Here is an 18,418-nt window from a genome sequence, read left to right on the forward strand (position 1 = left end):
TATGTATGTGACATAATTCATAGAAATATTTCTATATTTCCTACAGAAGTTCTGTTTTGAAGTCCTGCTATCAATTACTTGGATTTGATATACTAATGCTTTGAGGATGTAGCAAGTTATGTCAAAGGTGTTTTGTGCATCTGCTTAAGTTAAAATTGGCAGGTACAGCAAAGCTGTTTTTGGTTTCTGTTTACTGCGCGATGCCTTCTTTCTTCTCCCCTGCTCTCCCTGTTACTGTTAGGGTGAGTGACCTAATATACTAATTGGAAATTTGGAATCATTCATCTTTTCTCGTTGAATTTTTTTAGAATTTTTAAAATTTTAATTCTCAAGTATGAACCATAGCATTTCTCTTCACTTATTTGTTGTTGACATCTAGGTAGTTAAACTTGTTCTTTTGAGTACTGCTTTGCTAGCCTTGCCATGTTTTATACTCAATTAACATTGCAGATTTGGAATGGAAACTCATTTATGTGCTGAGGATGAGATATATGATCAACTTCATGAAAGTATGCTTGTTGGGCCAGTAATGTTGCCAGCCACCCTTTTGTCCATGAGGTTATTATTTTTTTTATGATTACTGCTTGTGCTAAGTCCGGAATTTGAGTTTTTATTGCTAATAAGCTCATGACAATAACACTAAATTATTTCTTGTTAGGCCCCTGGCAGGCAGATCCTCCAGATCCATAAAAAATGTGTGATTATGAATTGAAGACATCATTGGTGTCACGGTACTGCTATTGACATATGCTTATCTGGGACTAGAGTTTATTCAAGTTGGATGCTATGTGAACAATGATTATGATGATGAATGGCTGCGAGAGGAACCTCCACCAGAGGTTTTGATTGATAGGGTTCAAAGAAATATTTTGGCTGACAATCCCAAGGTCACGGAGATGTTAATCGAAGAACCCCCTCCTTTAACCGAGTATGCCATTGAAACCAATGAGAATGGAGAAAAACCATGCCACTCCCTTCACCTGATTGTCCGTCCAACTGAGCAGTAGTTGTGAATCAAAGAAACTGCATGACATACTGTGACATTTCTGCTTCAAATTTTGACATACTGATGATTTTGAGTGAAGTTGGTTTTCCAAATCTCAAAATCTCCATCTATGATATGCAAAATTGGCTAGATTGTGCTTTCTTTATGGCATATATATTGGTCATTGGAAACTAATAATGTCAATTTTTGCTTTTGGTTTTTTTTTTTTTTTGATCTCATCAAGAGCCATAATATGTCAAATTTTATTTTCTACCTGAAGTATAATTTTCTTATTCAAAAAGAAAATTATTTACAATTTACTTTCTTGGTGTGTTGGGAAAAGTGAAAACCAAAATCTATAGTTCCTCATTAACAGTAAGGTCACCTCCCTGAGCACCATGCACGGCTTTCTTCGCCTGAAAAAGAAACGAAAGACATTCTGTAAAAGAAAAAAAAAGAAAAAAAAAAAAAACTAATTTGCAAAATTAAGCCCAATGTTCGTGGTGAGTAATGTTATTTATTCCTTGGAACAAACCTGGACACATGATATTGCAAGTGTAAAATTGACACCAGAAAAACATTATTAGAAATTTGTTTTACTTTTAAGTTTGAACAGTTGAACATCACTTCCCTAGTCCAGTGCGCGCGTTTGGATGTAACTTTTTATTGAAAGTTTAATTGATAAAAATTGGATAATATATACTTCGTATTTAAAAAATATGAGACATTCAAAAGTTAAACATAAGCAAATAAGCTTTAAAAAATTTGTTACTCAAAATATTAGCACATCTCAAATAGTCCAATAGGAAGATCATTTTAATCCTTAGAGCAAATTTTGTTACTTGATTCCTATAGGTTAAGTCCAAATCAAGAGCCTAAACTGATAAAATTTTCTTACCTCTTTATCCCAATCAACGAATAAGTTTACTGCTACAAGTGCCACAACTTGAACAGAAAGTCCACATATGATACCCATCCAAAGCCCCTAATTAAAACCAATTTCACAACACCAATATTAGTATAGGAAAACATTAAAATAACTACTATAGAATTTTTTACAAATTGATGTGATAATAAATGTGACTGATAACACATCAATAATATAATAAATAAATTTATCAATTATTTTTTTATTACCTATTTAAAAATTGACACGATGTAGTTTGTAAGACATATAAGAGAGAGAGAGGGACTGAGAGACTTACTTTGTCTCCAAAATGGAAGATGAAAGCAAAGATCACAGCAGAAGGAATTCCCACAAAATAGTAAGCCCCAAGATTTATAAATGCACATAGATTTTGCCACCCACATCCTCAAGCAGCCCCTACATAGCCAAAACAAAAACTACTTTATAAGAACTTGAATCAAAGTAAGAAAAATCAAACAATCATTAACAATTGAACTTGAGTAGTACTTGAGACATAAATTTAAGACCTGAAAGTACACATCGAATTGAATTTTGGTTAAAGTTATGATGAGCAATTTATAATTTAGCCTAAAATATAAAAGTGTAGAGAGAGTTTGAAAGTTAAGAGCATGGACGCTAACCAAACAACACCCATACAACAAACATAAAAACAATTAGAACATAAAGGGGTACTACAATACACATTGACCATACAATTACAATTACAGACTATCCCAAAAGTAAGCAATTGATCATAAAAGTGAAACATATGTATCAAAAAGTGATTTATATTGCAATTAATTGTGTCCATGTTCAGCCCCATTGTTAACATAAAATAATCAGGAACTATATATATTTATGTGGGGGCCGGTTAATCAATAAATTATTAAAGTCTAGTTAATTGGGCCTGTGGCCCATCCAAGGACGTAAAGTTGTCCGATGAGGCTCATATCAGGTTGTAAGGGTAACCAAACGAAAGGAAGAGTAGATATCACGTAAGGTGATTTCAGTATTCGTCCGAGGACAAAATCCTTTTCAACAATATGAGTCCGAGGACGACCAGAACGCCACCTTGTTACAAACGTACTTCGGAGCTACGTTACCACTAAAAGTGGGATATGGGACCAAGGGTAAGAAAGAAAAGGAAAACAAATATCTATAACAACAGCTGCCTCCGCATTAATTGTCTCTCAACCAACTCTCTGGCCGCATTAATGTGGAGGTGATGCCTGAACAGTGATGAAGCAGCCTTAGAGCTGCTAGTTGGAGGTTCTAGAAGGTGTTAGATGGGACAGAAAGAGATCCCCTGAACCCAACTTACACGTGTGTGGTGAAGATGATATCAAGATGGCAGTATATAACATGAAAGAAAGCATTGAGGAAAGGAGATCGGGAAGCCAAAAACAAAGAATACTCAGAAGAAAACCTTATGAACCAAAGAACTGAACTTGTTTCAAGGATAAATTGATTGTTATATCTGTGCTAATCTGTCTATAAACGTGAGGTTTAATCGTTTTTTTTTTTAGAGTTAACTTAGTTCTTAGATACCCATGCTCTACAAATTTTATTGTTTGGGCCTTTAACGTACGAACCCAATACCAGTTTGGGATCGTCACAAATTGAGTCCTTACAATTTATATATAGAATAACCACCAACTATTATATAGGTGTAAATACACTTTTGGTCCCTACATTTTGGGTCATTTCTCGATTTGGTTTCTAAACTGATTTTGCTCCTATGTTAGTCCCTGATTTTTCAAAATCGTTTTTAAAATCGTTCCTACGGTCAACCCGGTTACGGAAGAAGTTGATGTAGCAAACGGAGTGCATACGTGGCATGTTAATCGTTGACGTGGCAAATAAAATAATATTAAAAAAATTTATTTTGCTTTTAAAAATGACAAGTCAGCATTTTAATTAATAAAAAATTAAAAAAATTAAACTGAAAAAATTCAAAAAAAAAAAAACTTTTTTCAATTTTAAATAACAATTTATAGTTTCAATTTTTCTTGAACTTTCTTAAGAAACAAACATTAAGTTAACACCCCTTCTCATTCTAGGCTGGCGTGTCTGTGTTTGTGTTTGTATCTATTTCATTTTCTTCTTTCTTTTTAAGGTAAACCAAAAAAAGAAAAGTCAAAATAAAAATAACTTAATAAATATGTGTTTGTATCTTTCTTTGTTCAGATCCTTTTTTTTTTTTTTTTTTTTTTCCAGATCCTCTCTTTCTCTGTCTCTTGGTGCGTATATGTGTTTGTATCTTTCTTTGTTCAAGCTTTCAATCCCTCTCTCTCTCTCTCTAAACCTGACTCTCTAATCTTTGGGTTTTTCTAGTTTTCCGTGGGGTGGTTGGTAATGGAGGTGGAGATCGGTGATCGGGGTGGAGATCGGTGTGGCTGGGGTGGAGATCGGTAATCCATGGGTCTTGGATTATGGGTTTGGTTGGAGATGGAGATGGAGATGGCTGGGTTTGGTTGGAGAGGGCTGGGTTTTTTTGGGTTTGGTCGAGGTGGAGATCGGTGGTTAGGGTGGTCGTTTTTGTTGGAAAGGGTTGGGTTTTTCTAGGTTTGGTCGGGGTGGGTGGAGATCGGTGGTCGGGGTGGTCGTTTTTGTTGGAGAAGGTTGGGTTTTTCTGGGTTTGATCAGGGTGGAGATCGGTGGTCATTTTGGTACTGTTTAGTTAACCGTGACTCGGACTGGGCTTCGACCAAGTGGATTCGGTGCTGTTGATGGCGAGTTGATGGTGGATTTGGGTTTGTTGACGGCGGATTTGGTGTTGTTGATGGTAGATTATTTGTTGTTTTTTGGATCGGGGTGTTGTTTGATGAAGTTCTGGGTTGGAGGTTTAATGATTTTTCTGGGTTGGTTTTCTCATGTTGGTTTAGGTTTGATGAATTTTTCATGTTCTGGAGGTTTCGGTGGAGGATAGGGATTTTGTATGAAATTTTGCATTGTTCTGGGTTTGATTGTGCTCTTGCTCTGGGTTTGATTGTTCTTGGATTCGGGAAGAATATTCTTGTGTTCTTAAATAAAAAATAATGAAAGCAATAATAATAATAATAATAATAAAATCAGATTTAAAAGTTTGTTTTATTTTTTTATTTAGTTTGAATTGAATTGAAATGAAAAATATAAATTATTTTTATTTTTTTAATTAAACTGACGTGGCTTTTTTTAATTTAAAAAATGCTGACATGGCATTTAAAAATATTACATAAAATATTTTATTAGTTGACTTTAACACCTGGTACTTCTGTTTGCCACGTCAACTTCTTCCGTAACCGGGTTGATGGTAAGGACGATTTTAAAAATGATTTTGAAAAATCAGGGATTGACATAGGAGCAAAATCAGTATAGGGACCAAATCGAGAAATGACCCAAAATATAGGGACCAAAAGTGTATTTACGCCTATTATATATTGTATATATGACAAATTATATAGTATTCATTCCACAACACCACTGTTACATATTCACTTAATATAAGAACACAGTTATATATTATACCGTACATAAAGTTATATACAGAAATCTAAAGAAATTAACAGCCACAAGTTGAAAGCTAGCAAATTTGAAATAGGAGTACAGCACAACACACAGTATCTAGACTATGGGCTGCTTTAGGCCTGTTTGGTAGGTTAGTTCTAATATACATTTTAAACAAGATTACACACATTTTCACATATTTTTTCACCCATATGTATATCAAAAACACCCAAACAACATTACTCAAACTCCTCAACCAAACGGGCCCTTAGTCTTTATATTTTGAAGTCTTTTAATTTTTTTAAAATTAATTGCATTCTTAAAGTTTGAAAATTTTGATACACTCCTTCAGTCCTTTGACATTAATTAATACTGCTTAAAAAAAAAGGGCCTTTTGTCCAAATCTGTTAATAAAGTAGTCGTTAAATGCTGCCACATTTCAAAATAGCATAGTTTTGATGTACTTATAAACTAAGGATGATGCTATCAACACTCGACAATAATTCAATATATGGCCTTCTCTTTGTATGTAATGTAACGGAATGTGAGAAATATTTTGGGGAAGAAAAATTAGTTGGGGGGAGGGGGGGGGTTCATAAAGAAAAAGAAAAAGAAAAAGAAATAGTTTATCAGATTTTAGGATTTATTTTAATTTATTTTTAAAGGTTTTTAATTACATGGATTAATCAAATTGACATGGCATGATTTCATTAGGTTAACTAAAGCACATGCGATATGCATAGGTGACATTTAATAGGCGCATTAGCATCTAATATAGACAGCAGAGCTTCTTTTTATTATTATTTAAATTTCAATCAATATTAGTATAAACATTAGAGTTAATCAAAATGTTAAAGCTTTAAGGAATAAAATTAAAATTATCCAAAACTTTAAGAGTGTAATTCAATTAAGCGTGCGTTTGGGTAACGTTTTTTGCAGCGTTAGGCACTGTTCACGCGTTTTAAGCGTGGGACCCACAGAACTGTTGCAAACAAATGAAAAAAAATGCAGACCCACGGCATAGTGTGAACAGTGTTTTGCTATTTAAAAAATATTTTGCTATAGTGTTTTTAGCAAAATAAGTAGTATCCAAATAGATTTTTAGTTTTTTTTTTTTTTTAGTTGGTTCTAAATCAAATCATAAAAGTCTAGCTTTTGAGAGAGGGAGAGAGAGAGAGAGAGAGAGAGAGAGAGAGAGAGAGAGAGAGTAGTGGTTATGGGGTTTATATGAAAGTGATTGATCACCCATACTGATTGTACTATCATTAAATTGTGGCAAAAATGATATTAAAGTATGCGATCTTAGAAGATCTATTTTAAAAGTAATCAAATAACTAAAAATTATGTTGCGATTACATTAAGCTCCTTTTTAGAGTCAAAAAGCATGGCCAAACGGACACTAAGCTAAAAGCAACAATTTCCTTTCTTTAAATTTATTGCACGCCACCCTTTATTATTAGTATTATTTTTATTAGGTCACGTCTTGCTTCGTAGGCCACAACGGGCACAAGGCTCACCCATCACCCACGTAGTTAAATCAAATGGCCCCACTTCGGTCAAATTAGGCATATAAATTAAGGAAATTAAACCCAGCTTTTTCAAGCTTTTGGACGAAATCCATGGGTTGAACAATTTTTGAGACTTGCTTGACTAAACTTCTGCAAATGCCAACTTTTTTAGCAGCAACCAGACTTGATTTTTTGAACCAAGAATTGTCACAAATATTAGCTAGTTTAAACACTAATATATATTTTTGATGGTCATTTTTTTATAGGACTTTTTACACAATTGTTAATGCTTGTGAATGGTAAATAATTAAGTGATTTTACTGGTGAGTCTATGTGAAACTCAATAACAACTTACAGTCGTGAAAACTTATTAAACTTTGGGGATTGATTGAAACTTCAAGAAAAATTTTGAAACCAAAATTGGTATTTGCCCATTACTATACATCTATAAATGCATGCATTTGGGTACATAAAAGAATATAAGATTGTAAGTTTTTGGTCAAATTATGTTGCAAGATCTGAGTACTCCTAAAGTTTTGTAAGGTGGATAATATGTTTAAGTGGTTAGGTTGTGTATCCATCATTATTATTTTTTTAAAAAAGTGATTAGGTTTATGCATCTACAATGCTAAAAAAGTGAACAGGGATAAGATAGCAGAAGTTTAAATGTCTACTTATTAATAATGCATCCAATAACAATGAGTTTATGTAAAATAGAATATGTGAAGATTCACTTAATTTAATCTTAGACTTATACACGTCAATAGACAATCTCTAGGAGAAAGTTTCATTGAGAAAATTGAGAAATTACAAAAATGGGACAAATACTTATAATCCTCATCTACTTAGTTTCTTTGTACACTAAGCAAACTTGACTACGTTCTCTTCTTTGTTTTCTAGTGATGTTGCACAGCACAAGTGAAACATCCGAGATATATATATAAATATATATATATATATATATATATATATATAAAATAGACTAATTTCAGTGGAGGATTAGGTTTGCCGCACCTCAAATAGTGAAAAAGTGTTGTCAAATATATACGAGATATAATCCTATGTGGTTCAAACGCAATCATGTACAATGTGTGTGTTTATTATTAGCTCCGTGCAACTAATTGTTGCTTGTAGTTTTGGTTATGGCGTGTTAGTGTAATAATAATAATAATAAAAAATGTACAATCACTCAAGCCAGTGACCAACAAATTTGTGAGAGTAACACTTATAATCCTAATCTACTTATTTTCTTTGTTTACTTAACAAAATTGACTAGGTTGTTCGTTTTTATGACATAGATATTCAAGTTTAGACTTTAGAAATGCTAGTTTTTATTTTAAAATCTAAACGAGAGCTATAAACTATATATCAGGTTTTATTTTCTGATTTTCCACCAGAAGTACATAATTTTTCTTCCTAAGAAAGGAATGAATATTTATCATCAATTTATTTTCTTGGTGTGTCGTGAAAAATTAAAAACAAATCCATGGTTCCTTGTCAACAATTATGCCACCTCCCGAGCACCGCGCACAACTTTCATTGCCTGAAAAAGGAAGGAAAAAAATGTAGGTCAAAATTCTTACTTGATTCCTACAGATTTAAGTCCAAGTCAAGGGCTTAAAAATAATGAAATTTTCTTACCTCTTGATTCCAATTAGTGCATAAGTTTACTGTAACAAGTGCCACAACTTGAATGGAAAGTCCACATATGATACCCATCCAAAGCCCCTAATTAAAACCAAAATTCCACAAATCCAATATTAATATACAAGAGAGAGATCAATAAATATCTAATATATTTGAAATATACATAATGAAAATGTTAAGGACACTGTGTATATATATATATATATATTTTTTTTATACAATTGTTGATATGATATTTGTGAATACTGATTAGAATGTCATTTTCGCTTAAAACCACGACTGACACAATTTTTATTATGTTGTGAAAAGGAAAATGTCTATATCTGTCTTGAATGTGGGCGCATGGATTGCTCTCAAGTGGAGTTGTATGGGATTAAAACCCAATTCAAGTTTCCTACTTGGTTGCTGAAACCAATATGGCTTTGAAGTCATTGATGAATGCAAAATAGTGCTGTGACCCACTCAAATAAGGGCATAAACTTATGCCGAATTATACCCTTCTATTATCCCATATATATAAGATCCTTTGTAGTGCGGCAATTATAATTCTCAAACTCTAGCAGCCTCATATATAAATATTTGTGGTTTGGTTTTTTTTAGAGAGTATTTGTGCCACTATTAGCCGCTCCATTTCTATAGTAGGACTTTCTTTGTGTGTGCTTGTGATTTATTTTTTTAATGCATGAGAGAGAGACTCACTATGCCTCCAAAATGGAAGATGAAAGCAAAGAGCACAGCAGAAAGAATTCCCACAAAATAGTAAGCACCAAGATTTATAAATGAACATAGATTTTGCCACCCACATCCTCTAGCAGCACCTAGATAGCCAAAATAACATTAATTACAATAAAAGCAATTGAATCAAAGTAAGAAAAATCAAACAATTATTAATAAGTGAACTTTGAGTAGTACTTGTGACAAGATTTTAAGACCTGAAAGTACACATTGGAATCCATCCAAGAAGTCTGATAATGCAAGCAGTGGCATCATTTTAGCAACGTATTTGATAACTTCTTCCTCTTTGCTATAAAGCTTTCCCCAAACATTGCGCACCAGAAGTGTAGTGATTCCTATTGTTGTACCCTCTAAAAGGGCCAATGTGATCATGACCCGAAGAGCCACAAGTGCACCATGTGGACACCCAGCTCCCAACTCATTTGACACTCTTGTACTATATATAATAGTAAGAAGAATCTTTTAGTTTTTGAGGGCAGTGCAGGGACTTTAGGAATTGATAATGGTGTTAGTGTGAAAATCCATCTAAACAATGTCACTAAGACACTAACCTTATAGCACCTCCAAGACCAACAGAAATCATATAAACCATCCAGCATGTGTTAAGGCTGCAGAACAATTACACATGAATTTCTTTTTGGCTGCATGGATATATATATTTTACCTTAAGAAAGGTTTTAAGTACTAAAATTGTAGTTTGTGATCACTAGCTATAAGAAAATATAAGATAATGAATGCGCTCATTCTTTGATTTTTATCTTTGCAAAGATTAAGAAAGTGATAAAAATTACCTTATTGATAATACTGATGTCTCTAATTTTGGATTTGGAAGTAGTCCAGACAAGAGAACAACCATTTCAAAGGACCAATATTCAATACTGTTAATCAAAATTTTCAAAGTTAATAAAAAGAAGTAAATTCTTCAATAGAAGCGACTTTTAGATGTAGCAATTACAATTTTATATACATTTTGTTACAGTTTGTTTTGAGTTCGAACCCTATCTCTACTTATGCACATAAATCAATGAGAGAAAAGATAAAAAGGTCCATTTTTTTGGCAAATAGAAAGCATATTATTGGTGAGGGACAGATAAAAACTGACCATATCATAATTGCTGAAGGCACAGCTATCTTTATGAAGCTAAGAATATCATGCAAGGATTCTTTGGAAAACCCAGTCCAAGTTTTCACGAAAGCTTGAGAAAATCTTACATAAATTGCCAACAAAAGCACATTAACCCAATTGGAAATGGAGATTGCCAAGGCAGCTCCTTTAATCCCAAGCTTGATTTTAAACACAAGGACCCAACAAACAAGAACATGTAGCAAAGCTGTGAATCCAGAGCTTATCAACATAGGAATAACATTGTTTTGTGTTTGTAAAAATCTGTTTAGGCATTGAAGGAGACCATAGGCAAAAAGGCTTGGGATCATCCAACGATTGAAAATTCCAGCTTCAGTAGATATTTCATGGTCTTGGCCTAGTGCTATGAGAATGGTGCTTGTGTGATACCAAATTGTTGCTAGAGGAATGCTTAAGGCTAAAAGGATTAGCATAGCTCGTTGTGTGTGAACACCAAGCATGTGGTACTGTTTTGCTCCATAGGCTTGCCCACATAATGTCTCCAATGCACTTCCCATTCCTAGCTATAAGAAATTTTTGAAAGATAGGAAATTGAAGATGATGTAATAGAGATGAGAATCTGCATCAAAATGCTACTTTATGATGAAAAATGGGGATGATGCATGTAAAAGGCACAAAGCTTTATTAAGGTCATTAATCTAATTAGAACAAATTTTGACCAAAACTAGGAAATTGTTTTTAACTACTTTATTTAGATTTGTAAAAAATTAAACCTCAAGGCTATAAAAATTAAATAATTAACCCTATATTTTCAAAAGTAACAAATTAAATCTCAGCTAATTTAAGTGGAACGACATTGTCTTCTGAGTTTAATATAGGCTGAAGGTTTAATTTGTTACTTTAAAATTAAAATATTTAATTTATGACCTCTTAAGATTTCAGTGTTTATTTTATTACTTTAAAATTAATGATTTAATGTGTTATACACTCTTTTCTCAAAAAACAAAATTGTTATACTTATACACTCCCATCCCCTCTCCTCTACGTGCGTGTGTGTCTGTTTGTTTGTAAAAAACGAAAAATTTTCATACACTTTTTTTTTTTTAAGAAACATGTCATACCCTAAATTATAGAATTTTAATTTAAAGTGTATTTTTCCCATGTATTCTTTTTTTTTTTTTTTTTTGGGTAAACACCCCATGTATTCTTATTGTGCACTAACCACCAGCTTAACCTGTAGGTTGTGCGGGCCACGGTTTAATCTTATTCCTATTTACAGTTTACGGTCCAGAGTCCAGACTGGAAGGAAAAATCCACTGACACGGTATTGGACCCAATTTTCTATATTTATTTCAAGCCCATATATATATGGACTTATTGAACAAAAAGGGCCATAAACAACCCATGAGGTACGCCTTTCAATTCTAGCATAAGATAGAGGGGTTAAATTTTTTTTTTTGGGGATACTAAAGGGGTTAAAATTTAGAGACTATTCTATAGGTGATGTATATTAGGCTTTTTAATTAAATTCATATGGTCATATTAAATTTAGTTTTTACTAGAAAAAAAATTATTTGAGTTGTTTTAATCAATGCAATCAAGTATTTGAATATAATTAGAACCTAAGATATATGATACATAAAAGAGTAATACTATGTGTAAGGACTCAATTTGTAACGACCCAAAATGATGTTGGGTTCGCATATAAAAAGGCCCAAACAATATCACTTATAGAGAGTGGGTTTGAAAGGTTAGGTCTTGGTTACCGAACGAGGGTTAGTCGTCTTGTTCGTACAGAATTAGGCCGTGTTCGCTCGAGGAGTCTTTCTCCTTGAGGCGGTCTGAGAGGCTTTTTCTTGGCCTTTTTTCCCAGCCCCCCCTTTTGGTGTATCAACCTTCACATTATATAGCCATTCTTGGTTGATCTTAGCCCTCCACTTGTTGATCAGGCAGGTGCCTACTTCAGTACCCGTCCCATCAACTGTCCCCCCTTACTTTTTGTTAGTTGCGATGATCGAAATCACCCTATCCAGGCGTCTTTTCTCATTAATATGGTTAGGACGTTGGTGGGTGCATTTAATGCGGAGGGGTCGTATTTACCCTGAACCAGTTTCGCACCGTACCCCCACGTGAGTCCCATTCTACTCGCATCTCCTTTAGGGGGCAGCCTTCAACGAGATGTTGCTCTTCCCTTTGAAATCTTGGAGTGCCGAGGACAGGGTCATCCTCGGCTGTGCCCCTGGCATTTCGGCCTTTCCCCATTCGTCCTCGGCAAATACCCTCCTCGGCACGGGCCCTGGGCCTTAGTAGAGCGTGGGCCGGATCATAAGTTCCTTGACCCCACAATAGCCCTTCAAAATCCTGCTATCCGGCTTCTCGGACGGATAGGAGGGTTTTGATGACATCAGACATCTGTCAATGCCTGTCAATCCTTATCACCTATCGGTTCCCGAGACTTTTCGTCTGCCCGAGACACGTTCCTAGAGACTTTGGAAGGTGAAGCGTGGCCTCATTAAATGCGGGCGGCTCTGTGTTTCCCACGTTCTACGGCATGATGGAGATCTAACGGTGGGGATTCCTTGGCCTTTATGGGCGGGAAAATTCGTGCAGTTACTCTCAATAGGAAGCATAAATGATTTTTGGAACGGATTTGTCTCTTCAGTTTTGCACTTAAGAGTTCTAGCGCGTATACCCTGGGTTCATCTGAACTTTCGTCCAAACTCAAGTCTATCTCCAACACAAAAAACCTGTCCGAAGCGTCTTTCCTCTTTTCTGTAAGTTCCCTGCCTCCATTAACTCGTGCTTTTTCTTTTCTGGGTTTATTTTTCTCTGGTTCCCTTTTTTCTCCCGTTCCTGGTTGAGTTTGAACCTGTTGACCACATATATGAAATTCTTTTCTTCCTTTTTCCTTTTGGTTACTTGTTAGTTGCCCTCGTCGATACTTACTACTGTTTATGATTTCTGAACTAATTATCGTAACATGTATGCATGGTTGCACATATGACATGTTTAGGATCCTGTTTCAGAATACTAGCACGCCCGCCCCCATAGGGTATTGAACTCGTGTCTGGACCTATTTCAGCGGGTATATAGGCATCACCTGAAATGTCATATGTGCCGTTAGGACCAACTTAGCGTCCAAATTTCCTTTAAGCAGTTGGTTTTCCCATAGGTTTAAGTCCGTGGACCATGCAATACCTTGATTCTGTCCAACGCTTGATTTTTAAGTAGTTGGTTTCCCCATAGGTTTGAGTCCGAGGACCATGCAATACTTTGGTTCTGTCAAAAACTTGATTTTTAAGTAGTTGGTTTCCCCATAGGTTTGAGTCCGAGGACCATGCAATACCTTGGTTCCGTCCAAAACTTGATTTTTAAGTAGTTGGATTCCCCATAGGTTTGAGTCCGAGGACCATGCAATACCTTGGTTCTGTCCAAAACTTGATTTTTAAGTAGTTGGTTTCCCCATAGGTTTGAGTCTGAGGACCATGCAATACCTTGGTTCTGTCCAAAACTTGATTTTTAAGTAGTTGGTTTCCCCATAGGTTTGAGTCCGAGGACCATGCAATACCTTAGTTCTGTCCAAAACTTGATTTTTTAAGTAGTTGGTTTCCCCATAGGTTTGAGTCCGATGACTATACAATACCTTGGTTCTGTCCAAAACTTGATTTTTTAAGTAGTTGGTTTCCCCATAGGTTTGAGTCCGAGGACCATGCAATACCTTGATTCTGTTCAAAACTTGATTTTTTAAGTAATTGGTTTCCCCATAGGTTTGAATCCAAGGACCATGCAATACCTTAGTTCTGTCCAAAACTTGATACCTTGGTTTAGGGGGATTACCTCCTCGGCCAAGCCCCTAAAACTATCCGTGCTGCTGACGCTACGAAACGCAGCCCCTAGTGAAGAAACGTAGCCCCTAGTGGAACTTTACGCTAGAACACTACATCCAGCTGTTGGAAATGATGTGAGGGATTGTCTCAACCTACCACCTGTGCCAAGACACAAGCCTTCTCCACAGACGGCGCCAATTGTAAGGACTCAATTTGTAACGACCCAAAATGATGTTGGGTTCGCACATAAAAAGGCCCAAACAATATCACTTATAGAGCGTGAGTTTGAAAGGCTAGGCCTTGGTCATTAAACGAGGGCTAGTCGTCTTGTTCGTACAGAATTAGGCCGTATTCGCTCGAGGAGTCTTTCCCCTTGAGGCGGTCTAGGAGGCTTTTTCTTGGCCTTTTTTCCCAGCCCCCCCTTTTGGTGCATCAACCTTCACATTATATAGCCCTTCTTGGTTGATCTTAGCCCTCCACTTGTTGATCAAGCAGGTGCCTACTTTAGTACCCGTCCTATCAGCTGTCCCCCCTTACTTTTTGTTAGTTGCGATGATCGAAGTCACCCTGTCCAGGCGTCTTTTCTCATTAATATGGTTAGGACGTTGGCGGGTGCATTTAATGCGGAGGGGTCGTATTTACCCTAAACCAGTTTCGCACCGTACCCCCACGTGAGTCCCATTCTACTTGCATCTTCTTCAGGGGGCTTTTTGGGGGCAGCCTTCAACGAGATGTTGTTCTTCCCTTTGAAATCTTGGAGTGCCGAGGACAGGGTCATCCTCGACTGTGCCCCCGGCATTTTGGCCTTTTCCCATTCGTCCTCGGCAAATACCCTTCTCGGCACGGGTCCTGGGCCCTAGTAGAGCGTGGGTCGGATCATAAGTTCCCTGGCCCCACACTATGGATATTACAAATTTTACCATGTAATTAATGTATCAAACTATCAATAAGTGCAAAACCGTAGTTTAAATATTCATTTATTATCTTTTTAAAATTTACTAATCAAATTAATTATTAGTTTATTACATCAGTTTTTAAAGACCGTGTAATAAAATTGTAGTATATATTTTTAACATTTTCTTTGAAAAAGCTGTATCTAAAGTTTTTACTTCTTATCCAAGAGTTTTGTAGATTAGTGGAATAGCCTTGTCTCCTAAATTAGGAGAAACAAGAGTTCAAATGATAGAATCCTCCTATCTTATCGTGATGATCTTCAACATTTCAACGCTAGCTAGCTTATCATGAATTTCATGGTCATGTTGCAGTTGTGATTACCATTGATCACCACAAAAATAGTCTACAGTACAAGAGAAATTAACCTCATGAAAGAGAACCCACTTACCAGGACAGTGTAACCAGTGACTGAAGCAAAGGAAGATCCCATGGAAGCACCAGAAAGAGGCAGCTGTCCTAAATGACCATTGAACATCACTGATATAACTTGTAAGCTGTACTGCAATATACTAACGGCTATGAGAGGCCCTGCTAGCCCTAGTTGCTTTCTTGTTTCTTCAACAAAATTTGCTCTTCTACACCAATCTTTTTCTGATCTTTCTTCTCCTTCCATTTCATGGCTTCTTTCATGGGTCGTAATTAGATTAGATCCAAGACCTGAATATTCTCCTCTTTCCATTCTCAGTACCTTTAGCCAAAGTGAGATGGAGGATGGAGGTGAATATTCATTATAACGTGATATAATATCGCTAAATATAAAATAATTAGTAACCGGACAAAAAATTTTCACCAAAAAAAAAGGGGGGGGGGGGATAAAAAATGTCACACGCATCTTTAATTAGTATAATATATTAACTCAAAACTTGTGGTTGACACCAATTAGTAACAGTAACACAAACTAACCAATGACCTTTAGATCAAATAACATTATTTGGTGTTTCTAACAAATATATTTAAGATTCAAATCCATTTTTCCTCTTAAAATGTATCAAAAATTAGTAACGCACCCATAAAAAAAAGGAAAAAAGAAAAGAAAAGAAAAGTAACACATAACAGAAATTTTGTTTTCTGATCCTCATTGTGCAAATTAATTAGGGAATAATAATTCTACATATGTTTCGTGTAATCTTCAGTTGAACTTGGATCAAATTTTCAGGTCAATCTAATAAACATATTTAAGGTTCAAACTCTCTCTCTTACTTAAAATGTAATATGTCCAAATTGAAAGTTATATTAAAAAAACAAGAACTTTCATGAATTTGAGGGTGAAGGATACTAGAAAAATTTGTGGTTTTGAGACAAGCTGAAAAAGCAGATGCCAAAGTTTTTGTGGCTTAAATTGTTCTTATCTCCTACTGTCGTGTTAGATCCCGACCATGCATCGTACTGAATTTTTTCATTCCACTTCAATTATCTTGGCTAAACAAAATGTGCAATGATGAGACTGTTTTATTTATTTCTTGAGAGAGTACATAACAAACGGATTTCACCTTAAGGACCAAAACAAATTAATAGAAACAAGCAGCAAAAGAAAGCTGCACAAACTGCAAAGCAGATACTCAAGGGGAAAAAAAAACTACAAAGCAGATTAAGGTATTTAATTGGCCCCATTAAGCTACTAGCTAGCAACCCACTATGAAATCAAAGGTACTCCTAAGCACAGCAAAATTACCCTAGTTCAAAAACAGTGAGAAAGGGACGCATGTCATCTGCTACAAAGATTCTATTCACGAGAGAACTCTTTACTTTCCTAGAAGCCACTACTCTATGCCTTATATTTAATTAAATGAAGAAGACTTTCTTGGGTTCTTGATATACTATCATCTTAATATTTTGTATGTATAGAGTAAGGTGTCAATTTAATTTGTACTGAAAACCATTTCGGTTTGGCAAAAAAAATGGTATGTTTTGGTACCGGTTAATACTGGTGTACCGTTTTAGTTTTACCACTATTTTATTATTAAATGAATAAATATTTTATATAATCTATTAAAGATATTGAAAATTGTAATTAAGTCCATCCGAATTTATTTTTGATGAGAAGTCCATTCCAAATTAATATGTTCAGCTCCAGCCAAGTGTTAAAACTCAATATAAATATATATTAACTACTGATTTGAGAATGAAAAAAAAATTAAATCAAAACTTATAATTAGTAACTTAATATTTGCCACCTGGATCTAAACTTGTACTATTCATAACATTAGTATTAATGAGATAAATATATGTATTTTCATGTATTAATTATCTATAGGTGAAGCACAAGGAATTTTATATGGTTAAATTTCTAAAACTAATAAAAAAATATTGTTTTGGTATGGCATTCCTACTCAAGTTTAATAGTTTTTGTAATAATTAAAACAAAAAAGAATTAGCAAAAGGCAAAATACAAATTTAATAACACCCACAATCAAGAATTAAAAAAAAAAGTGTTTAAATAAGTTAAAATAATTAAATATTTATAAATTTATTCAAGCAATAAGTTCCTTTTAAAAAAAAAATTCTAATCTTAAAAATTTATATCTCCTCTATTTTTAATGACATATAATTGAAGTTGATTCTCCAAATAGTAAACTACCTTTAAGTATTATATATGACAAGTTTAATGTAAATCGAATGTTATCTATTATAAAATCCATGAACTTATGTCCATAAATTTAGTGGCGGTGCCACGTTAAGGGCAGGGTGGTCCCAGGACCACCCTAACCTGATTTTATATATATATAATAAAAAAAATTTATTTGAATACCCTTTAAAATTTTTTTTGGAACACCTTCAATTTTTTTTATGCCAATAAAATTAAATTTTGCTCCATTATTTGTTCTACTTTCAAGAAAAAAGAAAAAGTCCAAAAAAAGTATTTTAACTAAAATCTAAAAAAGAAAAAAAAAATTTAACATAGCAAGCCCACCACAGGGAAAAAAAAAAGTCTAACATCAATCCTAAACAAAACTAACCCAAACGAATTCTCAAAAAAATTTTAGTTAAATTTTTATTGACTAAATACAGCCAACCCAAACGGATTCTCAAAAAAAATTTAGTTAAATCTTTATTAACTAAATATGGCCAACCCAAACGGATTCTCAAAAAAAAAAAAAAAAAAAAAAACCAACCAAAACCCAAATTACTAATACGTATCCACCAATTGATCAAAATCATCAAATGGAAAAGCAAATTAGCAAAATTGAAATCAGAACTGAACTCCTAACCTAAATGAAAAAAACCTCATCGACGATTAAGTTCTAAGCACATCGGCACGACGGTGCCTCCGCCTGGACTACCTCA

The 18,418-nt window shown here is 34.6% G+C and overlaps 1 protein-coding gene and 1 long non-coding RNA gene across 2 annotated transcripts; one reads left to right on the top strand and one right to left on the bottom strand.

Moving 5' to 3' along the window:
• Positions 1–162: 162 nt before the first annotated feature.
• LOC115974579 lies at positions 163–998 on the top strand. The gene is made up of 3 exons (XR_004087976.1): positions 163–242; positions 451–558; positions 659–998. It is a non-coding gene; the product is annotated as an uncharacterized LOC115974579 (long non-coding RNA).
• A 7,227-nt stretch (positions 999–8,225) lies between these two features.
• LOC115974567 (protein DETOXIFICATION 16-like) lies at positions 8,226–15,889 on the bottom strand. Its single transcript, XM_031094979.1, has 8 exons — positions 15,522–15,889; positions 10,371–10,915; positions 10,060–10,146; positions 9,820–9,876; positions 9,466–9,704; positions 9,233–9,351; positions 8,528–8,614; positions 8,226–8,429 (listed from the first exon to the last, which is right to left on the bottom strand). Exons 1-8 carry the CDS (start codon positions 15,810–15,812, stop codon positions 8,391–8,393), a joined length of 1,464 nt encoding a protein of 487 aa, XP_030950839.1. The 5' UTR covers positions 15,813–15,889; the 3' UTR covers positions 8,226–8,390.
• Positions 15,890–18,418: the final 2,529 nt, after the last annotated feature.

This window comes from Quercus lobata, chromosome 1 (genome assembly GCF_001633185.2).
Source record: "Quercus lobata isolate SW786 chromosome 1, ValleyOak3.0 Primary Assembly, whole genome shotgun sequence".
NCBI lineage: Eukaryota > Viridiplantae > Streptophyta > Magnoliopsida > Fagales > Fagaceae > Quercus > Quercus lobata.

Excerpts from the sequence above, each read along its gene's own strand:
- LOC115974567 (XM_031094979.1), bottom strand. The coding sequence starts at position 15,812 with ATGGAAAGAGGAGAATATTCAGGTCTTGGATCTAATCTAATTACGACC. Across the intron at positions 10,916-15,521 it reads TCACTGGTTACACTGTCCTG|CTAGGAATGGGAAGTGCATT; the intron begins GTAAGTGGGTTC and ends AATTTCTTATAG. Across the intron at positions 10,147-10,370 it reads CCTTCAGCAATTATGATATG|TATTGAATATTGGTCCTTTG; the intron begins GTCAGTTTTTAT and ends TTTGATTAACAG.